The sequence below is a fragment of the Carcharhinus amblyrhynchos genome, unplaced genomic scaffold (assembly GCF_965287045.1).
Source record: "Carcharhinus amblyrhynchos unplaced genomic scaffold, sCarAmb.v2.hapA scaffold_49, whole genome shotgun sequence".
Lineage (NCBI taxonomy): Eukaryota > Metazoa > Chordata > Chondrichthyes > Carcharhiniformes > Carcharhinidae > Carcharhinus > Carcharhinus amblyrhynchos.
The window spans coordinates 662,516-683,947 of NW_027649790.1; the positions used below are offsets into that span (position 1 = coordinate 662,516).

A 21,432-nucleotide genomic window follows, 5' to 3' on the forward strand; every position below is an offset into this window, starting at 1 on the left:
ATAGTAACTCTGTTTAATTCATTCTGTATCTTAATTTGCCGCATATCATTACAGAATATATTAACTCATTGTATATTAGGTCACTTGAGTATATTAGATATTAACTTTGAATATTAATTCTGTATATTAGATCACTCTATATATTAACTCTATATTATGTCACTCTGAATGTTAACTCTGTATATTAGATCACTCTTTATATTATCTTTCCATCTTAACTGTACATTAGATCACTATATATAAACTCTGTACGTTAACCGCACATCAAATCAATCTGTATATTAGATCGCCATGTATATTGACTGCTGTATTGTGACAGTATATTTGGTCATTCTGTATATTAAGTTTCTGTACATTAACTGTATATTAGATCATCGATGTATTAACATTATGTAAAGTAACTCTATATTAACTGCATATTAGATCACTCTGTATATTAACTTTGTGTACATTAATTGTATATTAGATCACTCTGTATATTAACTGCTTTTATATTAGATCACCCATTGGGGGATAACACTGTATATTAACAGTACATTAGATCATTCTGTAACTTTGTATATTAACTCCTTTATATTATGAACTGTATATTAACTGTACATTAACTGTGTATTAGGTCACTCTGTAGCTCTACATATTAACTCTCCGTATATTAACTCTGTATATTCGATCACTCAGTAACTATATATTAAGTCTGTATATTAGATCACTCTGTAACTACGTATTAACTTGCTGCATATTAACTTGGTATATTAGATCACTCTGTAAGTCTATATATTAACTCGGTATATTTGATCATTCTGAAACTCTAGGTTAACTCTTTTTAGATCACTCTGTAATTCTACATATTAATGCTGCATAATAACTCTTTTTTAGATCACTCTGTAACTCTAAATATTCTGTACTCAAAATGTCAGCTGTTTTCTCTCCTTACAGTTGCTGCCAGACTGCTAAGATTTTCCAGCGTTTTCTCTTTTAGTTTCAGATTCCAGCATCTGCAGTAATTTGCTTTTATCTATATATAAAGTGTCTGTATATTAATTCTGTTCTCGATCATTCTGTAACTCTATATATTAGATCACTCTGTAACTCAGTGTATTAACTCCCTGTATATTAACTCTGTATATTAGATCACTCTATTAAACTCTATATATTAACTGTATGAGATTACTTTGTATATTATCTCTTTATATTAACTGTATATTAAATGACTCTGTACATTAATTTTATGTGTATTTAACTCTCTATATTAATTCAGTTTTAGATCACGAACTCTCTGTACATTAACTCTTTGTACATTAGATCACTCTACATTAACACTACACATTAACTCTATATATCAACTTTCTGTACGTTAGATCACTCTATTAACTCTTTTTACATCACTGCAACACTGTATATTAATTCTTTTTATTAACTCTCCCTGTTCATTAACTTTGTATTTTGGTCTCTTTCTGCATTAACTCTGTATTTTGGTGCCTCTCTGTTTATTAACTTTGTATTTTGGTCTCTGTGTATTAACTCTGTATTCTGGTTTCTCCCTGTTCATTAACTCTGATTTCTGGTCTCTCCAAGTTCATTAACTCTGTTATCCGGTCTCTCCCTATTCAGTAACCCTATATTCTGGTCTCTCCCTGTTCATTAACTCTGTATTCTGGTCACTCTCTGTATTAACTCAGTATTTTGGAATTCCCTGTTCATTATCTCTGTTTTTCAGACTCTCTCTGTATCAACTCTGTATTTTGGTGTCTCTCTGTATCAACTCTGTATTTTGGTGTCTCTCTGTATCAACTCTGTATTTTGGTCTCTCTCTGTATCAACTCTGTATTTTGGTCTCTCTCTGTATCAACTCTGTATTTTGGTGTCTCTCTGTATTAACTCTGCATTCTGGCCTTTCCCTGTTCATTAACTCTATTCTCGTCTCTCCCTGTACATTAACTCTGTATTTCAGTCTCTCTCTGTATTAATTCAGTATTTTGGTCTCTCCCCATACATTAACTCTGTATTTCAATTTCTCTCTGTATTAACTCTATATTTTGGTCTCTCTGTATTCTGGTCACTCCCTGTACATTAACTCAGTATTTTGGTCTCTCCCTGTTCATTAACTCTGTATTTCAGTCTCTCTCTGTATTAACTCTGTATTTTGGTCTCTCTCTGTATTAACTCTGTATTTCGGTCTCTCACTGTTCATTAGCTTTGCATTATGGTCTCTCTCTGTATTAACTCAGTATTTTGGTGTCTCCCTGTACATTAACTCTGTATTTACTCTGCTTTTTGATCTATCTGTATATTGGGGTTCTCCTTGTACATTAACTCAGTATTTTGGTCTCTCCCTGCTCATTAAATCTGTATCTCAGTCTCTCTATTAACTCTGTATTCTGGTCTCTCTCTGTATTAACTCGGTATTTTAGTCTCTCCCTGTACATTAACTCTGTATTCTCGTCTCTCTCTCTCCTGCTGTACTGTTAAGTCTATTGTTGCTAAGGAGTTGCTACCCGCTCAGTATTGGTGGTTCTGATTGGTGACTCTAGGGGCTCGCCCAATCAGAGTGGCGGATGTTGCGGGGTGTGGGTGTGCGTCGCCAAGGCCGGAGGCCTGGGTTTGTAATTCTTCATTCGGGGAAAGGAAGCGCGGTGCTGGGCTGGTTGGGGTGGATACAGTGAGTCCGGCCCGGCTGCTTCAGCGGCCCATGTCCTCTCAGAGAGAGGGGCCCAGCCCCATAACCATCAGCATGTTAACAGTGCAGCTGGTTTCTCCGGGCTGACAGCCTCACATATGGGGTTATCCTCTGGAAGGAGGTGATCAGTATGGGGGCTGCGCTCGCACTGGGGAGGTGCCAAAAAAAAAGCTCAGCAAATTGAGGAGTTTCCTCACCGTTTGGAGTCCTTTAAAGAGTAGAGATGGGGGAAAAAAGTTGGGGGGGGGGGGTAGAGAAAGATGTGTTTGCTGGCGGGATCAAGTTGGCAAAATTCTCAGGGTGGAAGCTAACGGTCCAGCATGGTGGCACAGTGGTTGGCACTGCTGCCTCAATGCCATGGACCCAGGTTCAATTCCAGTCTTAGGTCTCTGTCTGTGCTGAGTCTGCACCTCCTCCCCCATGTCTGCGTGGCTGTCCTCTGTGTGCTCTCTTTTCCTCCCGCAGTCTGAAAGATGTGCTGGTTAGGTGCATTGGCCATGCTAAATTCTCCCTGTGTACCTGAACAGGTGCCAGAGTGTAGTGACTAGGGGATTTTTTACAGTAACTTCTTTGCAGAGTTAATGTAAACCTACTTGTGACACAAATAAATAAATTTTAAAAATTTAAGCTGCATTTGTGCACAGCTGCAAAGCAACCCAAAAGTTCCCTTGTATGTTAAGTAAAAAATGGAAAAGCTTGCTGTAATTAAAAGAATTGACTGTACGCTAAAAATCATTAGTGGCATTATTGGTAAAGACAAGGGAAGTGCAGGTAAATAAGTGGTCATTTCTTGGGTCCACGCAACCTAAAAGGGAAAAGAAATGGCATCTCCACTGCTCTGGAATAAAACTGGGCATCATCAGAACAGATTAAATGGCAATTGAAGAACTGGGAGAAAGAAATGCGTCCTCGCAGAAAGCAAAGCGGAAAGAAGTATTGCCCAGGTTCATATGAGAGTTAGTGAGCACGTACTAGATATGTCTGGAAAGCTGATCCCTGAGATAAAGCACTGCTGGAGACAAAGAAAGGCAGACTTTGAATTGGACCATACAGTTATAAGAACTGGAAATTTGAAGCATAGTTAATAAAAGAAAATTTCTAGATCAGAGCTAGAGTAAGAAACAGTACAGACACAGACACCAGTCTTGAAATGAGAGCTTGAAATGGATCCTAACTAGGATTAGACAAAGAAAGCTCAAAATATTCTATCTAGGACAGGCAAAAGAAGGATTCTTCTGCGTATCCATAGCAATGCCTTTTACCTTTACCTAGAATACCTTTTGACTTGAAAGTGTTTTTAATGGAAGCAAAATTTCAACTAGGTGGAAAAGGGTGATGGAGGATGAGGACAGTTTGGAGGACTCTTCAAGTAGGTGGTGGCTGCAGATTTCCTGGCATAACTTGGAGGTAGAGAGCATAGGGATAAAATTAACCTTTGGCACAAAGGAAAGTAGAGGGTCGGCAGCTCATGGGAAAATCAGGTTGGTTGCATAATGGCAGGTAATTCGTTACCACTTATTTTGCATGCCCAAAGTTGTTTTATAATCTTTGGATATCAATAAGGACAAAGCAATACTTGGGGTTGAATAAATATATTTCCTCAGGTAGCAGAAAATAGCAGAGACAAGGTAAATGTAAGTAGGGAGTAAACAAAGAAAATTACAGCACAGGAACAGGCCCTTCAGCCCTCTAAGCCTGCACCTACCATGCTGCCTGACTGAACTAAAACCCCCTACCCTTCCGGGAACCATATCCCTCTATTCCCATCTGATTCATGTATTTATCCAGAGGCCCCTTAAAACTCACTATCGTATTTGCTTCTACTACCTCCTACAAACTACAAGTTCCAGGCACCCACCTCCCTCTCTGTAAAACAAAACTGCTTCGTACATCTCCTTTAAACCTTGCTCCTCGCAACTTAAACCAATGCCTCCTACTAATTGATTCTTCCACCATGGGAAGAAGTTTCTGACTATCAAGAGTTAAAATAGAAATGTTATTGTCTTGACAATTTAAAGATTCTTGAATCATTATATCTGGCAAATCTTTTCCTATTGTTTTACAGACTTGTAAAATACATTACTTCAAAGTGCACCACTCAGTTTTATGTATTATTGTAGAACACAATCCACAGTTTATCTTCTCCCTGTGTTAGACTGAGGTTTGCAAACAATTATTTTGAAGATTGCTTCGATCCTTCCAAGGGCTATCCTTCACACTGTTCAGAATGTTTGGGGAATTCATTTATCCCCATGCTTTGGGTCTTGGGACCTGCTAATAACAGTGAGTGGGATGGAAATATTTTGCAGCTAGTATTTCGATGAAATGCGCAAAGAAATAGGCGATTGATTGAGATGTGATACATTCTTTATTGTATTGAAAAGGTCATAAACACATTTCAAATAAAAACTTTGTGAAACATCATTTCTAAAGATTGCTGTCAAAGGCCTGAAGGTATTCAGCTAATATAGTGTAATTTCTATATTGTTGGCACCTTACATGTGACAAGCTTGATCATAGGTTCTCTCAAAGTGGCAATTCCCCATATCCTCTGTTATTCTCTGTACAAAAACTTGCATGACAAACTGAGTATTTCTAAAGTTTTTAGCAAGAAGCAAGATTTATTCTCACTTTGCAACTATGTCCTTTCTGTCAGAATGATGGCGATGAGGCAAAAGCAGATTTCTTTCAGGGCAAACAGTTGGCTTGCCAAATCTGGGAGAAACACATTATGTGTTGGAATCTAGGCAGCCTTTTCCTTTCAGGATGATCAGAGAGTGAGGAGACATTCCTGGCTAATCTCGCACACTACTCAGCAGCTTGCCTGAGCTTGTCTGCTTCTGCTGTGTTAGCTATTAAATGGTGTGTAGCATAAAGAAACTTAGGGTAGAAAGAAAGAAAAATCAAAGCCTGATTGGAGAGGATTGCTAGGAGAACTACTGAAAAGATTGACATACTTAAAGATAATGATGAGGCTGTACTCCAACAATACATCTACTGATGTTTTTAAGTTCTTCCTGGCACTAACAGTGTTTTCCTACTTACAGTAACCTCCATGATGACTGGCACTATAATGGGAGTAGGGGCAGGGGTTTTTATCCTTGCTATTTTATGGATTTTGGTGTTGCTGACATGTATGCTGTTATCGCGATCAGGAGGCACGATTAGGTAAGGCACTTCCATTTGCTGCTTAAATCTACAACTTAAATGCAAGATTGAGCACATTTTGGATTCTCCCTTTACTTTGGAACTATTACCTTAATAAGTTGGCTTTAAATTAATGTAGTTATGTCAAACTTAGCCCAGTCTCTGGTTTCCTGTACTGATATACCTGCCTGAAACAATTTCTCCGACTTAAGCTGAAACTGTAACCCAAATGCTGAATTTGAGACAGATCTGTTTTACTCAAATGTTTGTTTAATGCAAAGTCCACGTTAATTTTTAAGAAAGTGGAAATTGTTCCTTAAAATAAACATAAACTGCAGCTCAAATGACTTTTTATTGATCGGATTTAAAAATTGTTCTAAACCAGTGGTTACCAATCTTACTATCAATGGATCTTCCATTTCAGATATTTTCTTTCATTTTTCTTTGCTTCTTTCGCTTTCTTTCCCTTATTTTATATATCTCCGTATCTCGATCCACTTTTATCTCTGTCATATCTGTCTCACTCCTCTTTAAATGTTAGGTACAGAAAGCATAGTCAAAGATGCAGTACTTAAAGTTAAAATGTACTTATTAGTCACAAGTAGGCTTACACTAACACTGCAATGAAGTAACTGTGAAAATCTCTGAGTCGCCACACTCGAGCGCCTGTTCGGGTACGCTGAGGTAGAATTTAATATAGTCAATGCACTAACCCAATGCATGTACTGGAGGGTGTGATATCCTTGAAGGTGGATCACCAGGGCCAGATGGATTGTTTTCTAGGCTATTGAAGGAGGCCAGGAAGGAAATAGCAAATGCTCTAAGGATAATTTTCCAATATTCACTAGGTACAGGTGAGGCCCCTAAGGATTGGAGGTCTGCAAATGTTGCACCATTTTTTAAAAAGGGTGCAAGGGATAGGTCAGAAAACTATAGGCTGATCTGCCTAATTTTGATAGTGGGTAAATTATTGGAAAGAGTACTAAGAGACAGAGTAAACTGTCACTTAGAAAGGCATTGATTGATCAGGGATTGTCAGCGTGGTTTTGTTAGGGGATGATCATGTCTTACTAACTTAATAGAATTTTATGAATAGGTAACAAGGAGGATTGATGAAGGTAGTGCAGTAGATGTTGTCTACATGGATTTTAATAAGGAATTTTTCAGAAGTGAAATCTCTTGTGGTACTTGGGAAGATGGCAGGTTGGATCCAAAATTGGCTCAGTGCCAGGAAACAAAGGGTAATCATCAGTGGCTGTTTTTGCGAATAGAAAATTTGTTTCTAATGGTGTTCCAGAGGATTTAGTCTTGAGGCTATTTGTTAGGTATCTTAATGATTTACACTTAAATGTGAGTGGCATGATTGAGAAATGTGCAGGTGAACCACAAATTGGCTGAGTAGTTGATACTGAAGAGGATAGCTGTCGACTCCGGGATGATATCAATGGTTTGGTTGAGTGGGCTGAGAAGTGGCGAACGGAATTCAGTCGGAAAAGTGTGAGGCAATGCATTTGGGAAGGACAAACAAAGCAAGGGAATCTCAATAAACAGGAGGATATTGAGAGGGGTTGAGGAAGTGAGAGACCTTGGAGTGCATGTCCTTGAAGGTGGCAGGGCAAGGTGGGTACGGTAATAGAGAAAGCCTGTGGAACACTTTCCTTTATGGAGCGAGGTACTGAATACAAAGCCGGGATGTAATAATGGAACTAAATAAAATGCTGGTATTTTGTGAACAGTTCCGGTTACCACATCACAGGAAGGAAACAGTTGCTCTGGAGGGAGTGCAGAGGAGATTTACAAGAATGTTCCAAGATCGAAAATTGGAGTTGTGAGGAGAGATTGGATAGGCTAGGGTTGTTTTCCTTGGAATAGAGGAGGCTAAGGGGTGACCTAATTGAGGTGTATAAAATTGTGAGGGGCTTAGATAGAGTGGACAGGAAAGACTTAATCCCCGAGCTGAGGGGTCAGTTACAGGGCGTACATATTTAACATGATTGTTGGAAGGGTTAGAGGGTACTTTAAGAAAAACATTTTCACCCAGAGGTTGTGGACATCAAGAAATGGCTGTCCAAGTTGGTGGCTGAGATGGAAAAGTTCAACTCATTTTAAAGATTCCTGGATCGGCACCTGCAGTGTTGTAATTGCAAGGCTACGGACCAGGTACTAGATAGTGAGGTTAACATGCAGAAGCACACTGGTTAGCACTGCTGCTTCAGAGCACCAGAGACCCACGGAGGGGATGGAAAAATCCCCTCCAAGAGGTCACATCACAAAACAAGAGGCTCAAAGAGCTGAAGAGAATGGGCCAGTGATCCCTGGTTTGGGTTACTGTCTATGTGGAGTTTTCATGTTCTCCCCATATCTGCGTGGGTTTCTCAAGGTGCTCCGGTTTCTTCCCACATTCTGAAAGATGTGCTGGTTAGGTACATTGACCCGAACAGGCACCGGACCAAGGCGACTTTGGGAATTTCACAGTAACTTCATTGCAGTGTTAACGTAAGCCTTACTTGTGACTAGTAAATAAATAATAAACTTCTTCTTTTTGCCTGGTGCAAACACAATGAGCTGAATGACCTCTTTCTGCACTATAATTTTGTACTTTTATAGGAATACAGGGAGGATGTCAGGACTGCTGCATAGTTAGTACATAAGGAGCTATAATGAAATAATCAAGCCACGGAACAAGGAGTATAGGAAGTGGGTGTGAGTTGGCAAAATCTTGCTGCCGTTTACACCTGGGTGTACCCCTGCTGCGGGTTGGCCAGCGGCGAGAGGTTTGTTCTGTGGGAAACCCCATTGACATCAGCGAGACCATAACATTCCATCGCCAGCGACTAGTGCACCACTGTCCATGTGGAGTTTGCATGTTCTCCTCGTGTCTGTGTGGGTTTCCTCCAGGTGCTCCGGTTTCCTCCCACAGTCCAAAGATGTGCAGGTTAGGTTGATTGGCCATGCTAAAATTGCCCCTTAGTGTCCAATGATGCTTAGGTTAGAGGGATTAGCAGGTAATAGTATGTAGGGATATGGGGGTAGGGCCTGGGTGGGATTTGTGGACAGTGCAGACTTGATGGGCCAAAGGGCCTCTTTCTGCACTGTAGGGTTCTATGGTTCTTCCACCGCTGTGAAACACGCCATGGAGGGGATGGAAAAAAATCCCCTCCGAGAGGTCATGTCACAAAACAAGGAGCACAAAGAACTGAAGAGAATGGTTCAGGCCATAAAACGCCAAACACAGAAAATGGGAGGCAATAGGAGAGTGTTGTCCAAAAGAAGTTTCTAACAAGCCACAGGTGTGGCCATAGCAACACATTAGGCTATTTACACTAATTTCAGTGGAAAGTATGGAAACAGAAGTAATCCATTTAGCCCTTTGAACCTGTTCTGGCATGCCATGAGATCATGATTAATCTGCAACATAATTCCAGAAACCTTCCTTGTCCACATCCCTTAATACCGTTGGTTAACAAAAATCTCTCAATCACAGGTCATGTACTTAGACAATAAATGTAAATGTACTTCACGTATATCGTTTGTAAGTATCTACCAGTGGTTAATAGTCAAGAAATAAATCATTCAGCATGATCAAAAAGTACATGCATACACTTTTTTTGTCACACAGTTTGGCTTAACATATGCATACAGATATTAAACATAGCAAACTACAGCACAAACAGGCCCTTCGGCCCACAAATTGTGCCGAACATGTCCCTACCTGCTAAGCATACCTATAACCCTCTATCTTACTAAGTTCCATGTACTTAGCCAAAAATCTCTGAAAAGACCCTATCGAATCCGCCTCCACCACCACTGCCGGCAGCCCATTCCATGCACCCACCACTCTCTGAGTGAAAAACTTACCCCTGACATCTCCTCTGTACCTACTCCCCAGCATCCGAAACCTGTGTCCTCTTGTGGCGACAATTTCAGCCCTGGGAACAAGCCTCTGAGAATCCACTCGATCAATACCTCTCATCATCTTATACACCTCTATCAGGTCATCCCTCGTCCTTCGTCTCTCCAGGGAGAAAAGACCAAGCTCTCTCAACCTATCCTCATAAGGCATGCCACCCAATCCAGGCAACATCCTTGTAAATTTCCTCTGCACCCTTCCTATGGCTTCCAGATCCTTTCTGTAATGAGGCGACCAGAACTGAGCACAGTACTCCAAGTGGGGTCTGACCAGGGTCTTATACAGCTGCAGCATTATCTCCCAACTCCTAAACTCAGTTCCTTGATTGATGAAGGCCAGTATGCCATATGCCTTCTTAACCACAGCCTCTACCTGCGAAGCTGCTTTGAGCGTCCTGTGAACCCGGACCCAAAGATTCTTCTGATCTTCCACACTACTAAGAGTCTTACCCTTAATATTATAATCTGTCATCGTATTTGATCTGCCAAAATGAATCACCACACACTTATCTAGGTTGAAGTCCATCTGCCACTTCTCCGCCCAGCCTTGCATCCTATGAATGTCTCGCTGCAACTTCTGACATCCCTCCACACTATCCACAACACCTCCAACCCATCAAAATGTACATACATGTACTTTGTAAATTGTACTGTGATAAGATTTCCTAGGCCATTTGTTATTTACCAATAAGAAACGTAATTAATCACATCTGGATACCCAATTAATTATATGTGCCTAGTGGTTAGTATATGGAATGACACAGAGTCAAAGCATCATTCGAGAAGCATAAAAATAAAGATTGGGATTGAGTTGCTTAGAAAGGAGCACAGCAAGGGCAGATTGGTACAGGTCAGGCCTGTGGAAAGCAGATCTGAACTTGGGCTATTATACAAAGAATGCACAGCTTGGGAGAGAGTGGGTCAAGTTAATGGATGGAGACCAGAGAGCAGACCTTTTGAAAAAAATAAAAATTGGAAAAAGAAAGTGAAACTTGTATGACTAACAGAAGAGAAGCTTGGTCTGATGAAACTGCAATCAATTTGCAGGAGCTAGTGCAACATCAATGCAGCACCAGTTTTGTTTGAGTTAAATTTATCTTTAGCTCATTGATTTTGATGCTCCGATCCCCTTGCTGTGTCTCTGGGTTGATATCCAGTACAATAAAGTATTATCTGGTGTGCAATACGGATTCAATAAGAATATCTTGTGTGTTATTTTTATGCAGCTGGCTTTCGATTGTATTTGTTTTCTTCCTTGCATTGATCATCACACTGATCCTCATCTTCTTTCCTCGAACCAAGGAAACACCGGAGCCAGTAACTAAAGATGTGGTAAGAACAGTGCTTATATGTGTTCCTCTATATTATCTTTCATAACCTGCCCCTGAGCTTTTATTAAAAACAACGAACCATGTGCAGGCAACAGAACCTTTTCAACCCTCAGGGCAGTCACATTTTTCACATATGCGGTGCACAATGTATTGATTTCAGTGAAAGATGAAGTACTGTACCTGCAGCATAAACCCAGACAAAACTCCCAAAAGAACAAATCAAAGGTTTAACCTAAAAGCAAACTAAACCCCAGTGGTAAATGATTCCCTTCACTATATCACTCCCTCACTCTATCCATTTAATTTCAGTGAGTGCTTCTGGACTCCTACATATTCCTCTGAACAGAGCATCAAAGCTCACTTATTGAGGTCGCTTGAGTATCTATGACCTCTCCTCTTCATGTTATAAATTTTGCTAGTGCACCAGGGCCTCGGATTAAGATCAGAATTTTATTGTAAACCTATTTTTTACCCTCATCATTTTGATCTTCCCTGATGTTATCTTTTTTATTTTGAAATTGAGAAACTCAGTTGAAAGCATGTGCTGCAGGAAAAAAGTCAAGGAAGTAGGAGAGAAGAAGAGGTTGTGTTTAGGTGAAGACACTTGGCTTTTAAAAACATTTAGACTGTTGGAAGAGGGTGAGGTGACACAAGGTCTGAAGTTCCAGAATGGGATTTGGGACAAGAATGAGTTACAGAGGGATCCATGCCAAATATAAATCTTGATTTCAATGTAAGTGAGGTCTAGAAAACAGAGGAATGAAAAAGCAACATACCTGAATCTGGGGGAGAATGTTTAGAGGAGCAAAGACCACAGAAACACTGATACAAGGAGAAGCTACAAAGAGGATTGAGTAACCAGATGTTGGAGGCGAGAATGGGAAAATGGCCCCTGCATCAGGTGAGAAATTTTCCCTTTAAACTAATCTGGTCTTTGATACAAGAAAGGTATTGTAAGCATTATCTGGTTTGTCCATGTTCTCTGAGTCCTGGGTGGATGTGGGATTTATTGTGCAATAGTTTTCAAACTTTTTTTCTGTGGAGTATCGAAAAATATTGACATTCCATGGGATCCACCTCACTGAAAAACTGACTTCCTTAAGACCATATCAGCTGCCCAAAAGTTGTAATAATTGCAGAAAACATAGAACCATAGAAATTGTACAGCATTAAAAAAGGGGCCATTTGGCCCATCTTATCCATGCTGACCCAACGACACCTGGTGCATATTCTAATCCCATCTTCCTGCACATGGCCCATAGCTTTGTAATTTACAGCACTTAAGATGTAGATCCAGGTACTTTTTAAATGGGTTTAGGGTTTCTGCCTCCATCACCAACTCAGGAAGTGAATTCCAGACACCCACAAGCCTCAATCTTCAATAGGTATACAGTAATAGAACACACGTGCCAAAAATCAACCAAAAAATCCTGAAATCTTACAACTTACTGATACAATTATGATGTTGTTGGAATCATAGTGAAAGGATCCTCATTTGAAAATTGTATGCAACAGAGTGCTTCCCAGACTATTTTTGATAGGACTCTATTTTAACACTTGAAAAGTAATGTGACCCAGATGCCAATAAAAAACACGATAAAACAGCAGAGTAACATTCAGCATATATTAATTAAAGTTTGTGCATTGTAGATACACGTAATTATAAAAATCTGTATTTTAAAGTACTTATGATTTCATATACTTAGGTTTCAGTTCACCACATTCCCCAGTTATGGGAGACTTAGCAAAGCCCCTTTTGACCTGCTTCCGATCCCAGGATATCTGCCATTAATTTTGGCCCATCCCCTGGAGAAACCTGGCGGAAATTGTCTGATGGGACTGGTAGCTTCTTTTTGGGGTCTTCAGCTGAGACAGGATGTCAGAAGCCTCCCTGTCTAGCCACTAGGTGCATCGATCCCTTCATAGGAAAGTGAGAAGGAGGGCAGGGTAGAGAGGACTACAGTTTGGGCTTCAGTGCAGGGTGCATTCTGAGAAAGGGAACTTTCAACTCCATCCACTTTCTACAACCCAAATAGGGTTGGTGACTCACAGTCTGGAAAACACTGGATTTATGGTTGTTGAAGGCAAAAGTGTGAATTTGACAAGGAAGTGGATCACATATAGAAGTAACATCAGAGGTCAGAGAAGAATTTCAACAATAAATAAGACTAAGAGTGGAGGAATTAAAGGAAAAAGGTGAAAGATTTTAGTTGTAATTGTGACAGATATGAAGAAACTGAACCTTCAAAGAATTGAACCCAATGAAGAGCTTGCAGGTGATCAAAATGTAAAGATTCAATAATTGCTCTGAGTGAGGATTGAGGCCTGTGCCTTGACGGTGTGCAATTCAAGAAAAAAAGCTTAAGGTTATAGAGATTGTGTTGAATGACAGGTGCAGGAGATCACAAAGTAGAAATAGTGTGGCAGTCTGGAAGAATCTCTGCAATGATGCAGAGTCTTAAAAATGAGTCATCAATTGCACCACAGATACAGAGCTTTTCCAAAGGGAAGATGAAGCAGGAGATCTTAAAAATGCTTTGTTGAAGGTGCGTCGAAAACATTGGAGATGTCTAAGTTGATGCCACTTGCCTAAAATTTGAGTGTACAGTTCCAGAGGAATGTCACAGAGGTAGACTGTCATGGTTGAATTGAAAAACATCCAAGTGATTGTGTTTGAGTAGCTTTTATTACAGTGATAATGTTATATTCAGCATTGCAATGCATGAGCTGAAAACAAACAAAAACAGTTGCCCAGGGAGAGAGGAATTTCTCTCCATCTGTTCTCTCTCTCTCTCTCTTTGTATAAATTATATATAAATATTTCCTATTTGTGTTGCAGAACTGCTTTCTGCTTGAAGCATTTCAGCATTATGCATTGGCTCACAGTGCTCCAGGGTCTGTTTCATTTACACTGCAGAACAAAATTAAGAGCATTAGTATCAAGTGGGAAACAGCAGTGCCTGTGCTTTCAAAAGATTATAGTGACTTCAACTTTTCTGGCCATTCTGCAGCCACTGCATCCAGCAGCATCTGCATCTGTTTATACACACTGCCAGCAGTACGAATGCCCCAGAGGAGGCTCAGAAAACCTCCACCTCACGTGGTTCTCTGCACTGATGGTCTCCACACTATAATATGAAAACACCTGGGACTGGCTGTAGTCATTTTCTTTAAGGGGCTGTACATACTTTCTTGGCATATTGCAAGTTCTCCTTTGGTATTTGTGTCAATCAATAAAGGTGAAGTGTCAAAGAAAAATATATAGGATCTTAAAAATAAAAGCCTAGTAAATGGGAATAATTTAGCCTGACTAATGTAAATTACTGGCTGGAACACTTCCAGCTGATCAGATGTGAGATTTCATAAAACTGACTTTAAAATGGAACTGTGTTGTAGTGTGCTTCAGCTAACTTCCACCTCTGATCAAATAATAGAATACCGTGGTACCAATTAGCAGGGCACAGGGCAGGACTTCTGCTCGTGAACCAATGAGCTATTAATATTACATGGCCCAAGCTCTGTGTACTGCTCACAGTACCAGGCCCCACTAATTGGCTCATTAAAGAATGAGGTGTGTTAAACGAGAGCCTGTCTAGTCCGCAGGAGATTTGTCTGTCGCCGAGGTGGAGTTTATTCTTCCTCAACATCATCTTCGTGTAGCAAGCCCCTTGTATTGCTGCACGAGAGCACACGGCCAAAACCTCCTGCAGAGGCAATGATTAGCATTCGTTAGCATTCTTTCTCTGGTGTTCTCTCTCTGCCCGTTCTGCTCTCAAATCTAATTAATATTTTAGACCACACATAAAGTTGCAGATTTGCATGCTAACATTATCTAGGAATTTCAAGTAAAGTGTTCTCTAAAATGGAGTTATGAGTGTAGCACTGATTTTATTTGGTGAGTCACAAGTAAATGCTTATGTCCCGTCAATCATGATCAAAATGATGCTGTTATTAGGGCATGGATGATTCCATTTAAAATTTATTTCAACTCAGTTATTTCTTTTAAATTTTGGGTGGAAATTGCAGCACGACAGCGGAAAAGCTGTCGTTTCACAAAATGTTTGCGTATAGAAGGTCCATCCATCTGACTCGCTGTTGCAGAATATTGATGCTTCTACCCCTTCCACTTTAATGCGTTTAGTGTCCTGGCCCCTTCTATCAGCTGGACAGTCTCTTCCTGTTGTTGGTCATTCTCTATGTCATAAACCAGTTCTGAAAATGCTGCCTTGCACGTGAGGTTTTATGGCAGGTCAGTGTGCAAGAGGTTGGCTGTGAAGCGTAACTTGGGCATAGGTGAGGTTGGTTGGAATAGAAAAGCTGATTATATTTCAATGATGAAAGACAATTAGATGGTGCTGTTCAGAGAAATTTGGGTGTCCTTGCGCAAAAAACAAAGTGAGCATGAAGGTACAGCAGAAAATTAGGAAAGCAAATAGTATGTTGACCTTTATTTGCAAGAGGATTGGACTACCAAAGTGAGAAAGTCAGGCGGTAATTGGACAAGGTTAACTGAGATCATACCTAGAATACTGTGTGCAGTTTTGGACTCTGTGCATAAGGAAGGATGTACTTTCCAAAGGAGTGCAACAATTGGCCGGTACTCTCTGGAGTTTAGGCATAGGGGAGATAATCTCATTGAAACAGAAGGTTTTGAAGAGTTGATCCCGAGAAACTGTTTTCTCTTGGGTGGGGGGTCTACAGCCAGAGACACCGACTTGGGTTAAGACCACAGCTGTTACCGACAGATATGAGAAATTTTTTCACACACAAGATTGTAAGTCTTCAGAATTCTCTTTTGGTCTGTTGTGTATATGCAAGGCAGAGATTGGTATATGTTTGGATACTCAGGGATTCAAGGGAATCAGACAGGGAGGCTAACTCGAGATTCAATCGTGGTTCATTAAATAGTAGAAAAGACCTGCAGGGCCAAATGGCCTACTTGCTCCTCTTTCTTGTTGTTTATGCTCCTCTCTCTCCCAGCCCAAACTCTGTAAATCAAATGCAAGTCCCTGAGTTTATTTTACTTTCTGAGGGTGAAGTTTGTTCCTTTCATGAATTTGGCATTTTATATTTTTACTTCTTTCTTGTTTGAGTGTTTTTCTGTTCTCTTCCAAAGGTGGAAAAAGTGCCACCACCATATTGACTATGATTAGCAGAACCAGACTTTCGTTTAATATCAAATTCAAAAGACAGCCTTTAGCAATCAACTGTACTCTAGTGTCGCTGGAGATTCCTATAAGCCTTTGGTGCTGTTACACACAGGGGATCAGTTAGCTGCAGATGCCTGGTTGTTCTTCTGTTAACTGCCTTCCAAAGTACAGACATCCAGGCTTCTGACATTGTTAGCCAGTGAAAAAGTGGGTCCGTGGTTTTAGCATCAGATTAAGGTCCCTGTACCAGAGGATTAAATATACAGAGTCAGCCTTCCGTAACTGGATCCATATTACCAAGAGGAGTCCAGCAAGCTTACAATTACTTCAGAGATCCAAGTATGTTAAAGAGTGAGTGCCCCCCACCCCACCCCACCCCACCCCACCCCACCCAAGACAACAGCAAAGGAACACAGCAAGTCTAAAGTCAATATAAAACAGTTTAGTTGGGATTCAAACATGTATGTGTGTTTAGAAATAGCTTTAAGCTTGCAACTAATGTTACGTTATTATTCAAAATAACAACCACACAATTAACAAATATAACTTTATGGTTACCAGTTAACATTCCATGTGTACTTAATGTGTTTGCACAAAGATTCTCTGTGTTATTAACATAGTTGTGTTACCTGTTTAATAGGTATATCTCTGGTTAACAGGTACACCTCTGGTTTAAATAAAAGCTATCTGCAGGAATAGAGCACATATCCTTTAAGTGTTTGTTCAGGTACACTGCCCATCAGAAAATGTATCTTCCACCCCCTCAGTTGTCTGTTTCATTATTGCTTAAATTTGATGATCGTTTTCCATTATTGTTTAAAATTTGATTGAACAGTTTGTGGACAGAATGCTGATAAAGATGATGTGTCTCAGCCGTTCGTTTCATTATTTATCAGACGTCAGTGTGAGAACACCATTTCAGATGAGAACTCCTCTTGTCTTCTCCGCTGTTGATTTACACAACAGTGGTTCCATTTATCTGAGTTAAACACAAGATAAAGGGAAAATACTGTGGATGCTGGAGCCTGAAACCAGAACAAGAAATGCCGGAGGAACTTGAGTCGGACAGCGTCCGTGGAGAGAGAATAGAGCCAATGTTTTGAGTCTGGATGACCCTTCAGCAGAGCTGAGTGGGAAGGGTCATCCTGACTCAGTGTTGGCTCTATTCTCTCTTCACAGATGCTGTCAAACCTGCTGAGTTCCTCCAGCGTTTTCTGATTTTGTTCCATTTATCTGAGTGTTGTGCTCTGGATTACCACTTCCCTAGTTGCCAGGAGTTTTCAGAAAGTATGAAAAGGATTTTCCTTTGCCTCCAATTTTCTCTCGATTTCTGCCAGAAGTCTGCAGACTGAGATACTGTTCCCCAGGCTGTAGTTGTTCTCTGATACCTCCAACTCACCATTCTTTAAATGAGCCTACATGTTTGGCCTTGTTCAGCTTGCTGAGCGTGAAGGGCATCATGGACAAACAGGATCCTTTATTTACTTGCTGCACACACTTAGAAATATCACTAGACAACAATCAAGACCCACTTTCAGCAGTGCTATCCCAGTAGTAAGGTGGGCTAATACGCTGGACGCTAATGTGAATAGGATATAGCTTCAGAGATGGTGATTCATCAAACTGCTGATTTGCAGCATACATGGGAAGAATTGGGTACATCCTTACAGTTAGCAAAGGAATATCAACATGAAAAGCAGCTTGGGATCCTCCTGCATGTACCTTTTGGCAGCTAGTTACAGAATGGTAATGGCATAAGACAGGAAATCTGCTGTGAGCTTTACCCAGTTTTTGATGTTGCCACCAGAATAGATTATGTGCGAAAATGCACTGGACTTAACAAGGTCTTGTGTTTCACTGCACATTGTCTGCCTTGCATGGTGTGGGCTGAAACTCCAGACTTACGAAGTCCCACTTTTTTTTAAGTCAGTCACACTTGTTTTTTTCTGGAAAAAGAGTGAAATATAATCTCTTTGTGTAAGAGTCCCTTGTTTTCTGTATTTTTAAAAACAGCCTTTCTTCAATTCAAGGGGTTTGTAAAATGTTTTTCTCAAAAGTTTCTGTTTACAATAGTCTGACCTTGGAAATAGCACATTGTACAAGAAACAATCCATAATTTTGGCACGTTGTCAAGATAAGTGTAATTCAGTGTTATTTCAGCATATTACTGTAGGATGTTGCAAAATCCAACTTAAATAAGCCAGGTTATTTTTATTTTTTTTTCCTTTTCTCACCCTACGTCTTGTACTCTTTCTCTGGTAAAATTACCGTAGGCACCATCTTCTCCTTGGATCTTCACTGTCAAGAGGGGGTGGGGGTTGGGGGCGCGGACTGCCAGGTAGCAAATGGGAGTGACAGCCCTGTTTCTCTTTCCATCTTTATCCAGTTTCATTGAGGTTATTTGTACTGCACCACCCCAACATCCAAGCTCAAATCAGCTAACTCAGCGGGATCTGTTGATCAAAATCTGCACCCCTCTGGTCTGTGTACCTCAGCACTCATCTGCATGATGCAATTAGCAGGGAGAACTAAACCCTTGTTTGTACTGGGGCCAGTAATATTGCAGCAATTATGCTTCGGCTAGTTACAACCAGCATCGTCGGATGTTACATTGAAATGACAACTTGCGATTTTTCTACTAGAATTAGTTCCCAATTTACAGTGAGAGGCTTTGAGATGGCAGCTGAGGGCTTCTCTGAAAGAGGTGAGGAGAAAGAGATGTCATCTAAGACTGGTCTCCACCTTGCACTCCGATTAAATTGGTTTGATCAAATATGGAAGCAGATTACCTCTGCTTTCTCAAAAGGAGGGAAGTGTTTGAAGCTGGCACACAGATCTGATCCCTGTCCCCCTTTGCTTCTCTTTCAGATTTATGACAGTTTCTTCATTGGCCGCTATAGCCTGCTGTGTATACTGATTGTGGCATTACTGATGGGCTTGATTCTACTCTTTCCCCATTATCTATTGGAACATGTGGAAGCTAAACTCATTTGAAACTGAGAAATGATCCAGCGAGCCTCTGCATTTTTTGTGTATTAGAGCAACATTTGGTCGGTGCAAACCTGATGGGCAGAATGGCCTCCTTCTGCACTGTAAGGATTCTGTGATTTACTCAACCTTTTAAAAAGTTTATTTTTGTGTAACCTGTGAGGTGCAGATATTGTAATATCTGGTGGGGGAATGACAGACCTGTGGTAATTTCCAATTGCAAAACTCCCACAAATCTTTGATTACTTTTACTTTTCTACAGTTTCCCAGGGTCTTGGAAGGAAGTCAGGAGAATTTTCCTTGATTGAAGCAGCATTTGGTGAGGAAAATACCATTTCCAAGGTCAGGCGATCAAAATGGAGACTGCTGCTAACTTAGAATCATAGAAACTACAGCATCGAATACGACTATTTGGGCCATGTCACACACACACACCCCACCCACCACCTCCCCCATCTCATACCAATGAGTGTATGATTCAACTCCAGATTTATAGAACAATGCTCAGCTAAATTTTGCCACCATCCTTTAATTCAGTATACTGAAGATAATAGTGAATGAAGGGCAGCCCCCTGGAGAAAATGGTAGATACAGTAAGGAGTCTCACAACACCAGGTTAGAGTCCAACCAGCTTATTTGATACTAATCTCGCAAGCTTTGGTAGCTGGCAGCCAATCTGTGGTTATATCCGAGCTAATGAGAGAATAATGAGGAAAGGAGAAGTATTCTTTGTTTAAACACAAAGCATGCCTTTATTGCAGACTCATAGAAAATCCACATTCCAAACGCCCAACACAGTTTAAATTTACTTATTCGTGTCACAAGTAGGCTTGCATTAACACTGCAATGAAGTTACTGTGAAAATCCCCTGGTCGCCACACTCCGGCTGTTTGGGTACACTGAAGGAGAATTTAGCACGGCCAATGCACTCTAACCAGCACGTCTTTTCAGGACTGTGGGAGGAAACCGGAGCACCCGGAGGAAACCCATGCGGACACAGGGAGAATGCGCAGACTCTGCACGGACAGTGACCCAAGCCGGGAATCGAACCCGGGAACCTGGCACTGTTGGGTAGTAGCGCAAACCACTGTGCCACCATAAGTGGAGGATATATCATTGTGTACAAATAATTAGAATCTGTGAGACGTTGCTTACTGACATCGTCTCATCCTGCATCCTCCCAGAGGCACACCCCGCCCCCACCACCATCCCCACTATTAAACCTGTATAAAACTTTACAAAGACCGCAGTTGGGATTATTGTGTGCAGCTTTTAGCTCCAGACAACACTGAGGGCGTTGAGGCATGAGAGGCGATCCTTCACATTCACCAAGATGCTGCCTGCTAAGTGAAACAGAAAGGAGGACCGGAAAATGGGAACTGTTTTTGTTAGGCCAGAGGAGATTAAGGGATTTGAGGGGTGTTGGGAATGGTGATGTGGAGTCTGGTAGAAGTAGTTAAAATAATGATGAACCAACAAGATGCTGCTGCTTTCTTATTTCTGTAGTTGCCTTACGCAGTTGATTATTTATTTAAAACAAAACTTTGTACAGTGAGAATATTTTGCATATTTTGGAAACATATATTTTGTAGTTATTTCTTTTGAATAAACAGTTTGCTTTATAAATCTGCAGTTTAGATTTGCATAATTTAAAACAGTCAGCTGTTTAAAACAGAGTGCTGGAGAATGCAAGCGCGGCCATATATCCTAGTCTCTTTGAATTAAAAAAAACACATTCTACACATAAAATATTCAGCCCGAGACTCGTGATTCATTGTGAGAGCAGCAAAATGCTTCTTATTGTTGTCCCTTTAGCCCCTATCTGTTAATTGGCATTCTTGATTAAAGAAATTGGCACTAAGTGGTGCCATACTGCCACCTACTGATAAAATCTAGGATCTCTATTTGGAAAGTAAATGCAGCTTTAGCTGTTCAACAGAAAGCACAGAAATAGGATTTAGAATATGTCTCAAAAATAAGTAGAACACATGAGGAAATACATTAAAGATGAAGAGAGAGAAGGAAATACATCTAGCTACATCTTGCACACATAATCTATTGTGCACTTTCTGTAACACCCCTGCATAATGTAAGATGTCACGCTTAAGTTAATTTATGCTAGCTAGAACAGATTTATTCAGTCATACCTGGTTAGGTATTCTCCTCATGTGATTGATTCCCACAGTGAATACCCCACCCTCAGCAGACCACAGAGAGGTAAGATTGGACA

General features: G+C 40.5%; 1 protein-coding gene across 4 annotated transcripts; it reads left to right on the forward strand.

Annotated features, from left to right (window-relative positions):
* The first annotated feature begins 2,558 nt into the window (after positions 1–2,558).
* Positions 2,559–20,828, forward strand: tmem218 (transmembrane protein 218). 4 transcript variants are annotated; one of them, XR_013885359.1, is made up of 5 exons: positions 2,973–3,621; positions 5,725–5,845; positions 10,960–11,065; positions 19,083–19,306; positions 19,465–20,828. XR_013885359.1 is itself a non-coding variant. In XM_080182257.1 (4 exons), the coding sequence occupies exons 2-4, from the start codon at positions 5,733–5,735 to the stop codon at positions 19,206–19,208; spliced, it is 345 nt and encodes a 114-aa protein (XP_080038383.1). In that variant the 5' UTR covers positions 2,559–2,599; positions 5,725–5,732; the 3' UTR covers positions 19,209–20,828. The 4 variants fall into 4 exon arrangements, 3 of the variants coding, with proteins under 3 accessions (XP_080038383.1, XP_080038381.1, XP_080038382.1); XM_080182257.1 differs by lacking the exon at positions 2,973–3,621 and adding an exon at positions 2,559–2,599 and having other exon boundaries at positions 19,083–20,828; XM_080182255.1 differs by having other exon boundaries at positions 19,083–20,828.
* Positions 20,829–21,432: the final 604 nt, after the last annotated feature.